Source organism: Typopeltis vanoorti, chromosome 11, assembly GCF_054136105.1.
Source record: "Typopeltis vanoorti isolate ZY-2024b chromosome 11, IOZ_Tvanoo_1.0, whole genome shotgun sequence".
In the NCBI taxonomy this organism is placed as follows: domain Eukaryota; kingdom Metazoa; phylum Arthropoda; class Arachnida; order Uropygi; family Thelyphonidae; genus Typopeltis; species Typopeltis vanoorti.
In genome coordinates this window covers 61,698,145-61,711,112 of record NC_143559.1, presented here as the reverse complement: position 1 = coordinate 61,711,112, position 12,968 = coordinate 61,698,145, and the positions used below count along the sequence as shown (strand labels likewise).

The 12,968-nt window shown below is 32.5% G+C and overlaps 1 protein-coding gene across 1 annotated transcript; it reads left to right on the top strand.

Annotated features, from left to right (window-relative positions):
- Positions 1–4,442: 4,442 nt before the first annotated feature.
- LOC150101656 (uncharacterized) lies at positions 4,443–12,128 on the top strand. Its single transcript, XM_090399887.1, has 3 exons — positions 4,443–4,597; positions 10,364–10,637; positions 11,979–12,128. The coding sequence occupies exons 1-3, from the start codon at positions 4,443–4,445 to the stop codon at positions 12,126–12,128; spliced, it is 579 nt and encodes a 192-aa protein (XP_090256013.1).
- The last annotated feature ends 840 nt before the right edge of the window (positions 12,129–12,968 follow it).

Here is a 12,968-nt window from a genome sequence, read left to right as displayed (position 1 = left end):
CTTTATATGACCTGCTTGGGCCCAAGATTCCCTTGCATCATTTCATTGTGTTTTTTGCTGCCGTTGCTGTTTTCCTAATTCTAATTCTAATGACTTTACTATTCTTTTGAATATAAAAAAATCAGCTAACACCTTATATTCCCTTATAGGGAGTGAGTAGGCGAGGCCTTATAACCCTACCTAACTTTTGGAGATTGAGAGTGCAGTTCAATCTCCACTGGTAGGAAATCAGAGATAGCTGGCCCATGTTATCACTAATTATATATGGCAACCGATGAAGAGAAGGGCAAAAAAAGTGCAGCCATCTCTTGGTTCCTAACATTAACAGGATATGTTATCTGAAATAATGTGGGTTCTACGGTGGATTTTCTTGCGTTTACAGAACGAAAAACTCGATTTTCCGGGGAAAAATCCCGTTTTCCCGTGCCAGAGTTGGACTAACTCTGGAACCGGTTGAAAAAGGCTTAGAAAAGTTCCTCCAGTCAGCGACTAGACTTTGAACTTAGTCTATCTTGGGCGGCCAAACACCACTTCCACTGAGCTACACAATCCTTTTGAGTATTTATCTTTGAAAGATGATCACAAACAGTTTATTTTACACAAACACTCATATAATCTTCATTGGAGATTTCCATATCCATATTCACACTGGGTTCCATTCTCTAATTTCGGAGATCAAACTGGAAGAGAATTTGGATTATTTGCTGGTAGTAATAATCTAGAACCAGTCGTTTATATATCTACCACTAATATAGGCGATATTTGTGATAGGAGTGAGCCTTCCCTATATTTTCCCCAAATGAATAAAACCTCCAGCTTTTCAAGAAATTTGTTAATACGTAGATCCTTGGCTTCTTCATAACCACTTGTACACACGCATATAGCACTGTTGTACTATAGGTTATGTGAAATAAAATGTGGGATTAATACGAAGTAATTCTTTTTCCTAACATTTCTAATCATTTCTTAGTTATTAATTAAGTATCGTTACGATTAATAATTTTCAACAAAAAATTAAATTATTATTAAAATATTTCAAATAATTAAATTAATAATTAAATATTTAAAAAATTTTGATTTGCAATTTATTGCAGTATATTTATTATATTTTACTTTTAAGGAATTGAGCGCCCTCACATTTTTAATCATTTTTCACAAGAATTTCAAAGTAATTTACGCTTGTACTATCGTATAGGCGTGTCGCGTTTGGTGTTGTAAATTCTCGTGGTGTCTAGTAGTTTTGTTTATTGCTTTTGGTAATATTTACATTATTAATATTAATTATTTTCATATCAATTGTAAATATTTCAGTGTAGATTTTAAGATTTATTTATTCATGATGCCCTATTTTTTGTTTTAGAAGGAATAAGGTGGTAATTTAATATTTTATGTAGGGTTATTTAAATCTTATTAGGTTATTTTAGATACTGTATATCGATATTGTGCAGCAGATAATTTAATCTGTATCACTATTAATTGAAGTATAGTTCGATTAATAAAGCGGATACATGATTTTTTATTATTATTATTTCTATGTTCACAATGACACAGTTAAGCCTAACGCTCGATGTTGCGATTATCATTACTGCAACCGGCTGGAAATAAGCGTAGTTATGAACTACATGCTGTTATGATAATAATAAGTACATGAATATAATACGATAAGTAAATTTATTAATATAATTACGGCTATTATAGCCTGTTTTTGTTTATTACGTTTCTTATGAGGTTCGAGTATTCGTATATGGTCTACATAATATTGTTTACCTGATGTGGCGCTGAGATTATCACCCATTTTAATTACGTGTAAGGTACTTGCGTAGTATGTTTTCGGTTACTCGTTCACATTTTATATCAATTTGTATATACGGATATTTAATAAACTAAATTCAATTGGTACATAATTTGATATTTGAGCTGTGTGTAACTATTAGTGTTTATCACCTCATTTTTGATGTTTGATTAGTTTCTTTGTCCGTTCTTTTATTTTCAACACAGTTGTGCTAGTACCAAAATACAAATACCGAAAACTAGTGTCACATTTCTTCTGTATACTAAAATTTTGAGATAAGTATTGTGTCTTATATACTGTATAGTAGTAGGCAGTAAGTCGCGTAATGTTTCGATGGAGGATTATGTGGATTAGTGAGATAGATGACGTAATGCAGATGGTAATACAAGTGCCCTCCTGCGATTACTCCTTGAACTTCACGAACGTGCCTAATAATAATAATAATAATAATAATAATAATAGTACTTTTGTAAATATATAGCGGCACTAATTTGAATATTGTACATTAAATGAATTAAAATGATGATACGAGTGACTATTTAATATTTTATTTATACGAATGATTAACTAACATATTATTATATACTTTATAAAGAAACTTGTGAAGATTAAAATAAAGATAAATACTCTGCGCTGATTAATATTCTAATTAGTATTTTTAGCTAAATTAAACTAGCCATATTTTATTATATTAATCCTACTGCTAATTATTAATAAAGAATATAATGTTGATAAAATATACGTAACCTATTTTTATAATTTAATTTTCAATATCTGAATTTTTTTTTTTTCATCAACTAAAATGCGACATGTTCAGTGATATATTTCGATATATGTTTTAGTTGATGAAAATCCACTCAGATATTGAAAATTAAATTATAAAAACAGGTTATGTATATTTTATCAACATTATACCCTTTATTAATATTTAGCAGTAGGGTTAATGTATTTAATTAACATTCATCATTTCTTTGATGAATGCTAATTGTTTTAGACACGAATTATCCGTTTATAAAAATGAGTAATTTCAGGATTGGTTAGTTTGCTATAATTAATGTCGAAGCAATTAATTATATCTGTTAATTGTATGTTTTTGTATAGACTAACCCATTTTCTGATTGACGTACAATAACAAATACTCGACAAATTCTAATCCGAATCACACTCCAGCGTGCGAGGGTATGTAGCTTTTCGCCTCTCTGTGTGTGGGCAGTATGAGGTAGGGAGGTTTCCATCGGACGTGGGGTGTTTATGTTGGCACTTTGAGAGAACTTTATTATGCTTATTTGGAGTAATTTCAGTTTAATTTTCACGATCATGTACGGTATATAAAAGCTCCGGATGGCTTTTCTGTAGTGGTCATGTTATTTATATGCGCAGTAGTTTGTTGATTGCTTTCTTGTTATCAGAATAACCAGAATAGCATATCAGGTTGATCTGCTGTTCTGGTTATTCTGAGGTTTGGTTGTTTTAACCTAATAAATACATAAATAATTTTGTATTAAAAATAAATACACTAAATGATAACAATCGTCTTCTTTCCTCGTCTTCCCAGCCTAATTAATTAATATTACAACGTAGTATTAATTTCAAGATGTAGTTTGAAATCATTAAATTTTATACTCTAGAGGACGTAAAATCACTTAATATATTTAATCATATCATATCATATTAAATTCCTCTCTCTCTCTCTCTCTCTCTCTCTCACACACACACTCACACACACAAAGAAGAGCAAAGTAAAATGAAAATAAATAAGATGATTTCTTCTTATTATTAATTTCTGATATAAGGAAAATGCCAAATTGTGTTTGACGTACACATGTATTTATATTAGCTGCTCTTCTTGCTGAATATATTCTCACTAAGGTATTGAAATTTGAATCTTTGTAATGTGAAATTGTTGAGAAGACACGAAGTTATTTCAACTTCCTACACCTACAGTATACTTAGAAAGAACGTTATAACGGCCTTAGAATGTATCAATCCCTCTTGAAAACAACTAAGCTTTCAGCTCAAAACTTTTTCATTATGTTTCGACCCCAGTCATAAGCTAAAGGCATCATCTGTCCATCCGAGTCATCCCTCGAAGATTTAATGAAATATAAAAAGCCCTAATTTTGTAAATTCTGGTTTGGTTTTGTAATTAGAGAAATACAGTTTTCGACAAATCCATGCTTTGCCAACATCTTATCGTAGGGCCGATTTCATCCACTTAGTTACCAGCAGGCTTTTTCGATATGTATCCCTTCTCCTTACAGCTAACTTCTCCCAAGATGATCAGCAGCATTCGTGCCTCCCCCCCCCTCAATTGCTACGCCACTTATGCCACCGGGATTTAACTTTTTTTTTTTTTTTTACTTTCTGTAGAAGCGTATTATAAATTTATCTGAAAACGCAATCGTAAATAATACAGTATTCATCTTTGCAATTCCATGTAACCTGTTAGTCGAATTATAATTTACAAATTGTATACGCTGATATCATAAGTAATATATATATTAATTTTGAATTTTAAATTAAAATTCAAAACTAAATCACATTTTGAAGTAAAATTTAAATAATGCAAGTTCTTAGAGATTCACTTAAGTGCTACACTTTTTCTTGGCATTTTGTTTTTCCTCCTTTAGGGCTCCCTACTTCGACCATCATGGGGTGTTTTGGAAGTCACCATAAATTGATGAAAGGTAAAAGCGAAAAACAGCTTTCAAAGACTATGACTGCTAAGCAAATAGTCCTAATCAAAGAATCTTGGGAATTTATGTCGCAGAATATTTCCGGCGTGGCCGATTTGGTTAACCAGAAGTAAGTCGCATTTAAGCTAGAACATTATGTATTATTAATGAGTTTTTATAATAACTATTTGAACAGGTTATTGATGTTTGAAAACTATCCACCCATTCCTGAAATATTTCTCCAATTTAAGGTAGAAATTATTTTGAATCTCATCTTATCTAATATTTTTCTATTTTAAAGTAATTTCCACAGCTTGTTTCAGTTTGGGCTTAAAACACGTTGAAGTGAAAATATGCGGTGTAGAATCGCTATTTTTTTTTTTTTCTGCACGAAGAATGTTTCAAAAATGTTATAATATGTCTCATGCTCATTTTTGAAAACAAAAAATCAGAGCTATTTGCCATTACTGCAATTCATTTTATAACTTCACCTTTCATTAATATCTCGTACGATGAATTAGTTTACAGATTAGCTTAGCACTGTACGATCATTTTCATATGATAACTTCAAACATCTTTCATTCCTTCCAGCGATTAGCATTCTGAGGCAGAATTATCCGACTAAAATGCGAACAGGAAAGTTTTGTAAATAAATAACCGTTAGGCTTAAGAAAGCGGAGAATACGACATTAGTAACGATTAGGGAAGTTTCTCCTTCCTTTTTATTCTTAAATCGAACGTGAGGGTAACCGTATTTTCTGTGCGATAATCCATCTGAGCATGCGTAGGAAAGTTGTAAAATTTGTCATTATCGATTTTCTGGCCGTGTCTAATTCTGACAGGGAAATCTCATAAATGCCTGGAGAGAGGACAGCACTTTGCCATTAGTATCAACGGAGAAATGGCAACGTCTTTTCATAACAGCTTACTGTTTATCTACTGAGAATGTTTTTTTTTTTTTTTAGATATTAACTTAGGTTCGCAAGCAATCATTCAGGATTATACTGTGATGAAACATTATGAGTAAAGCGGTTTTATTTGTATCGAGACTCAGCCAATAGGCTGAGTCTCAATACAAATTACACTCACACTTTCATTATTGCATTGACTTGGTTTCTATGTTGTCTGGTTTTTCATGGCATGAAGACTTGTGGGTTTTTGAGTACCGCTGTATTAGACGAGAACAAAACTTGTTCAAAAACGAATTTACACATACATGTGCGAAGGCTTGTGTATTATAATGCTATGCTAAGTAAAGAATAACATCTTTACGTGGTTAAGTGTTAAGTAAAAATTTTTAAAAAAATAAAAAGTTTTTTTATTTCTTACTCATTTTATCAATGGTTTATTTTTTACTATATATATATATATATTGTTAAATTCATTACATAGTTCAAATTCGGATGGCCTGATTGGTTTGGTCTCTAGTGGAGTTCCAGATTATGTACAAATAAATAAAAATACAAAAAATATATAAAAGTAATTTTTAAAAAATTCTTAGACCCACCACGGTACACTAAGGTATTCGAGGCTTACGGGTGAGAGTCCCATAATATAAATATATGTATAGTAAACAGTAAAAAAATACTAATATATATGTAGTAAAAAGCAAAACATACAACGCTTTGGAGTGAGTAGCGATAGCAAACAACTAAATTAAGAAAGAGTATTTATGGACTATATTATGATCGTGATAGTGGAGAGATACGCTAACGAATCTAAAATAGAATCTATCGTTGCTATGGAAACATCTTAAATCACCAGAACTGTTTGATTATGAACGAGAGGTATTAGTGGTGCAGTGACAATTTTTCTAAGTCGAGATTAGAGAAATATTTCCATTTCTTGAGAGAGAGAGAGAGGGGAGGGAAGGGAATGATCGTTTGCATCCTTCGGTGCTTGCATCATCACTGATATAAAGTACATCCTAACTTCCAAAACGATTATAGAATGGAACTAATGTGGTTGTTCTGTTATTCTTAATGTAATTGCTGTAGTTTTACTACTACAAATTTGAAAGGAATTCACAACACACAGAGATTAACCAGACTCTAAATTGAAAGTTGTATAATCCGTCTCGAAAATGGCCTTATTTTCGAAACAGACTTCAAAGCTGAGATCTCAGTTTTCTGTTATTCAAAGAATGAGAATATTTTATAAATAATTACAGATTTATCATTTTCTTTTTACTTGCAATGCAATATAAAATAATAGTAAGAAATGGGTTAATAAGATTGAACTGTTAGTTAACGGGTTCTTATGTTTTATCAAGCGTCGATGAAGTTAAAAAAAACAAAACAAAAAAAAAACGTGAATTGTTCCAGTCTTAATATTATCATAAATTGTGTCCAATTTGATTTGTTAATGTATTTGATAGATTGTCAGTATAATTTCATAGAGTTCATGAATTGATACAGTGTAGTTGTTTATATATTTATTAAATATTTCATGAACATTTTATTTGTGCATATTTATATTATATTTATCAAATTTCAGAACTTCGTCTTTTTATTTTCTTCTTACAAAAGTGAGCCTGTAAGTTTATAAAACTGATTCGGTGATGGTAGCAATTCTCCCCACCCCGAAAAGATATGTATAAACATATCTTTTCCATCTCATCATCTCATCCACCGGTTGCAACCTATTATTATGTTCTTCGTTTTTTTTATTTTTTTTTATTATTGTATTGTATTTAATTAAGGTACTCAATGTTTACCTTAATTTTCACTTAAACCTTCTTGTCTGAATTTTTTTTATTTTATTTTTTTATTTTGCATTGAAGCTTTTCCCAGGAATGGTTGCATAGAAATTATGAATCGCATGATTTAAAGTGAATTTTTGATTAAAATTATGAAGATACGTGGCTTGGATCTGTAAGTCAATCACCTTAAAATACTGTACATGGTTTTAAGAGGGGAATATGATTTTTTCAAGTCGGCGCATTTTATTTTAACCTTGGTGTTAAGAGTTTAGCAAAATTCGAAAACGTATTAGATTCGTAATTGCCGACAGACCGCATTTACGTTATTCCTCGAGTGTGGGGAGTGGCTATACAAATCTTATTGAAATGTTTGATATTTTCATTTTAATAATATAAATATTATATTATATTATATTATATTATATTATATTATATTATATTATATTATATTATATTATATATCAATGATCCCATTCTGGAATTTCATAACCTTTAGTGTTTAAGATGCCCACTAGAATATGCCTCCGTGATTCCATGTTAGTTGAAGTTATATTTTTCCTGCCAAAATCTAACCTTGAGCAGACAGACAGCCTTGACATTCTTCAACCAACAGAGTTTTAATTACGTTGTACGTATGCGCCTTTATACATTTCTTTAGGTGGTAGACGATTTTCGTCGTTGGATGGGACACCAAACTTCGCTTAAGTGGCTTGATAAAGTCCGTATTTGATCTCCAGAGCAATGGGAAACCGGATTATTTAACCTTTGCTTACCCACGATACTAAGTATACGATAGATATTCAACCTTTCATAAGCTGAATTCACATAAAACAAAAATAAAAACAAAATCTGAAAGGGGCTTATTGAATGTCTGAATTTTTGCAACATTTCTAACCGTTTTACTAATAAAAATAATTCTTTGATTCAGAAATTCTATCTTCTAAATTTTAGTCAATCCACTGAGTCAGAGCGAAATTCTTATTATATAATTTTAACACATTTTCGTATTTGCGCCTCTATAAATAGTTCCCATTGAACACGAAAATACTGAGACAGTTCGAAGAATTTGTACAAGGATTTAGAATAAAGAATTTCAATAATAATCTTCAGCCAGATGTGTACAGATAGAAAAAATGCACGTGATAGGTGCTTAAGTATTTTGCGAAATGCTTCTAAAAATACATTGACGTGTCCTAGGAGGAACCTGCATAAACCACACTCTAATTTGTGACACGCTTGTCAGTTTGTATTTTACAAAAGAAAACTACATATTATAATCGAAAATTCAACCCCGATCAAGTTCCAGTAATTATGTACACCATCATAACAGTACCTGTTAACGCGTTTATTTGACCACTGTATGCATCGTACGATTCGAAATCATACCAATAATTTGTCTTTAGCTGGATGAAAGTTAATGAAATGTGAATCCATTTAGGACTTACATTTTAATGACAAAATTAGGCAAATAAAATCATTTGTGCAATAGTATTGTTTTGGTTATAAATGATTTCGGGGTATAAGACTGTTATTACGGAATACACCATTTCATGACTTACGAATTTTGAAAGAGGAGTATCATAGGATGGAATATCAATGGCCTAACCACTTGTGACATAGGAAAAATACTACATCACCCAAAGTCACTTGTACATAATGTAGCAGTGGATGGTAATGCGATGCTGCCTCAGTCAATAAGTACTCAGGAAGACCACAGACATGAAGGGATCAAGGGGTTCTCGGAAGGATGATACAAAAAAAAATCTCAACATTTTAATGTAGAATATAGAGCTACAAGTACCGCTCTATCTCCGATAAACAACAGGCATGGGATGAATATAAACTATGTCGCATCGAAACATAGTTTATATTCATAAATTCAATTTTAGTACAGATTGGGTAGTTTGATTTACATTTTAGTAGCCTCCGTAGCTAAGTCAGTAATGACGATGGTCTTAGGTTGGAGACACCAGAGCTTGAATTCCGTTTAGGTGCATAGATCCTTTATAACGGTTTTTATTCCACGATACAAATCAACCGGACACGCATTATTTACTTGTCCTCGCAGCTTTACTCCATTTTGGCTATACTTCAAAACAACGAAAAAACCTTAACCTAACCTATGCTGTGGAAAAACTTTTATTGGGATTATATTGATCAAGTGCATATAATAAACAACTATGTTATACCAACTAGTTTCACCAACTAAGTCTGTTGGCATCTTCAGGGTACATAACTGATGTAAGGCACTAAAAAGTAAAAAACTGTTACAAAGTATAATCAACCGATTCCAATTATATTAAACAAAGAACAGAGCGCGTACAATACATTCATAGAGCGTGGAAATTGTATTGTACGTGGTATTGTACGCGCTCTGTTCTTTGTTTAATATAATTAGAATCGGTTGATTATAGTTTGTAACAGTTTTTTACTTTTTAGTGCCTTACATCAGTTATGTACCCTGAAGATGCCAACAGACTTAGTTGGTGAAACTAGTTGGTATAACTTAGTTGCTTATTATATGCACTTGATCTATATAATCCCAATAAAAGTTTTTCCAGAGCTTTTTGGTCAAGAAAATTAAACATTTTTTAACCTAACCTATGCTGTTTTATATACAGCTCTACGTGTATACGAAAGTGCCTTTCTTTTTACACTTTTAGTTACAATTGTGTTTCCTTCCTGCTGCTGTTATGCAAAAATGAATTATTTAATGCATGGACTATTCACCAGATGCGAAGCATTCCTTAGTGATCGTCGGTTTCTACTTAAAATTGCATGTTTTGCGTATTGAGTTGGAGCTTAGTGTAGCTATATTCATATATCTTACTCGTGAAGTTTGGTGTTGGTGTGATCCATGATTAACGTGGAGAACTGCTATGTGTCGTTCAAATTTCTTCTGCCACTGTACTTCCTGTATTGACCGTTGAAATTTCCCAGGAATCAGAATATGAATTACATCCCAAGAAGTAATTTCGATCATTATGTTGTTCTTAATTGAAGTAATTCATAGTTTCCTCTTGATCTTATACGGTCATGATCTCATTTAGTCATTCTCTGCTCGAAGCTTTGGAACGAAAAAAAAAAAAACAGGCTCTCGATTAAGTTGTTTTTCTAGTTGGGGTTATTTACACGCTTTCATATAATAGTAAAATGGCTTTAGAAATGTAAAATAATACCATTCTGTTTTTACAGGCTTGTAGACGATTATCGGGACTTGTGTAAACTATTTAGATATATTCCTTCTGAGCATGATGAACCATCACAAAATGATGTAATTGATATAGAAGATGTAGAGGAAGAAATATTTGTGGTGGACCGAGATGAGCTAAAACGTCACACAGTAATGACTTTACATTTTCTGGGAAGAGCATTAAAAAATCTTCAGGATACTACTGAGATGACCAAAATGCTGTATGAGTTAGGAACCAAACACGCAGAGGCTATGGTAACGAAAAAAATGTTTGATGTAAGTATCTTATTTTTTTTTTTACCTATTCTTTGCTTAATATTAATAAGACGATTATTATTATTGATTGATTTTGCTGATGAATTGGATTCTCTCATTTGAGCTACTTCACAGAGGTCTCTATCTTTTGAAGATTGAAATAGTGCTAAAATTTCATTTAAGAAAGTATCTTGTATGTAAAAATTGAGCCAATTACTGAAGAAGCGGATGTTTGCAGTTTAGGAGCACTTCAACTTTACTGATATTATTTTCAATAATTAGTGGTAATGTTGTTGCATCTTTTATGAAATTGCACGAATTTTAGAGGGCAATTCACACTCCCAACAATTCAAACAATAATCCGGTCTGGTTTGCCAAGTGGTTCGCTTATCTGCTATCTAAACAGTAGACTGCTGGTTGGAATCCCGTATCGGACATGCATGCTTGTAATTGTCTTTAAGTGAGAGATAAATTTCCTTTCCCAGTGTAGATTATCACCACGCTTATTGGAGATCTGAAATAGTTTAAAAATGTTTGGTGTCTACAGCTGTGTTTCCGGATTAAGTAAAAAAGATGAAATTATAAACCAACTCACCGTACTAATGTACTATAGCTTTGCAACGTTTCATGCGTTGGAGCCACGTGATAAAAAAGATAGTGACTTCTAAAATGCATGCAATCTTCCGCTTCCTCAGTTTGGTTGGCTTTTCTTTTTCTTAAGTAGCTTCTCCAATTTGGAGGTTAACAAGCACGGTACGCCTTAACTTTTACCTTCTTTAGAATCTGTGCTTTCCTTCCTTTGCCCTTGAAAAGAACCTCTCTACATTTATGCGATAGCCTTTCGGTTATTAGGCTGAATCACTTTAGTCCAACCCGGCTTAAGTTTTCAGAGTGACCAATGTCCGAAGCAGCTGTTAATCGTAGTTTGAATCTAAATCGGTTAAACCCTGCAACCTGCAGAAGTGTCTGCGATCCTACGTACAACTTCCCTTAATTTTTATGTGATTGGTACAAAATTCTCATAGGATCATAAATTTAAACTCCAAAAAATACATATGGATAATTTGGTTGAAATGAGTGACCATTGAGGTGTCTGCGGAGGAGGAGTCCCTCATTTACTGACTTTTTTAATGGATACTTAGAAGCCTAAGAAATAGCTATATTCCATTTTTTGATCAAAATCGTTTTAAATGAGTTGTTGAATGCGGAATGCCAGGAATCGCCTAGAACATGAATCTTGTAGAGATTTGTGTAAAAATAAAATGTTACGTCAAATTATACCTTTTAGAACACATAAAACATATTAACAATTTTAATATCTATCTTTAGAAAATATTTTAACATTTTATCTTGTTTCAATAGGATCTCTGGGAGGCCCTAAAATCTGTTTTAAAGCTTGTTCTGCAGGAGGAGATGACAACAGAAATGGAGGACGCATGGTTCGCCGTTTATAAGTTTATTGCCCGTCATATAATCAGTGGCATGCAAGATTTTATTGATAATGCATTATGACTGTTGAACGTGGTAGTTGTAAGGTTAAGTGTTCAGGAGTTTTACAAGAGGCCTGATTGGTCCTTTATTGGATGTGTTTAACAAGAATACGGTGATTGTTCTAAAGGTTTTATAAGTGAATGTATTTTTGTTGATTAAATGTAAGGATAATTTCACGCAAAATAAACCTCCATTTTTTTTTTGTAATATGTTTTTGTAATATAAGATGTCATATTCATGATTAAATGATAACTTTGAGCCCGGTTGGCAGAATGGATAGTTTCTCCTCTCTATAACCAAATTAGCTCGCCCACAGCAACGAATGTACGATAGGTTTACAATCTTTCTTAGGTAGGAGTCACATAAAGAAATACAAAAGGTGGGACAAAGCGAATATTTCATAACTTACTTGTCAGAAACGCCACTTGGGTGTATGGAATAGCGAAGATTGAGTTTGTCTTAAATCATCAGCGTTATATTATCAGGTGTTGGCGTATACACGGCTTGGAAAGAAGTCAACGAACATATCTATGGGCATCTTGCCATGTAATGAGTCATGTGTTTGTAGCCAGTATAAATTGGAGGAATATGATGCTCCCAAGTCAGTGCAATTGTGTCCGGTTGAAATGGCTGCGAGAAGGGAACTGACGGAGTTTGAAAGAGGAGCTGTGATAGGATGCCATGTTGCAGGTCTATCTGTTCGATCAATTTTTGACAAATTGGGCCATCCCAAATCAATAATCAGTGATAGCATACTGAAATGGAAGCGCAAGGAGTCAACTGCAAGTTCTATCCATAGTGGACGATTCACCACACTCACCGAATGTGACCTTAGGGTTCTCTGAAGGATGATACGTAAAA

What these genes read in the sequence shown, in the direction of transcription:
- LOC150101656 (XM_090399887.1), top strand. Translation starts at nt 4,443, where the DNA reads ATGGGGTGTTTTGGAAGTCACCATAAATTGATGAAAGGTAAAAGCGAA. An exon ending in GCCGATTTGGTTAACCAGAA is followed by an intron (nt 4,598 to 10,363) that starts GTAAGTCGCATT and finishes CTGTTTTTACAG; the next exon opens with GCTTGTAGACGATTATCGGG. An exon ending in TAACGAAAAAAATGTTTGAT is followed by an intron (nt 10,638 to 11,978) that starts GTAAGTATCTTA and finishes TTGTTTCAATAG; the next exon opens with GATCTCTGGGAGGCCCTAAA.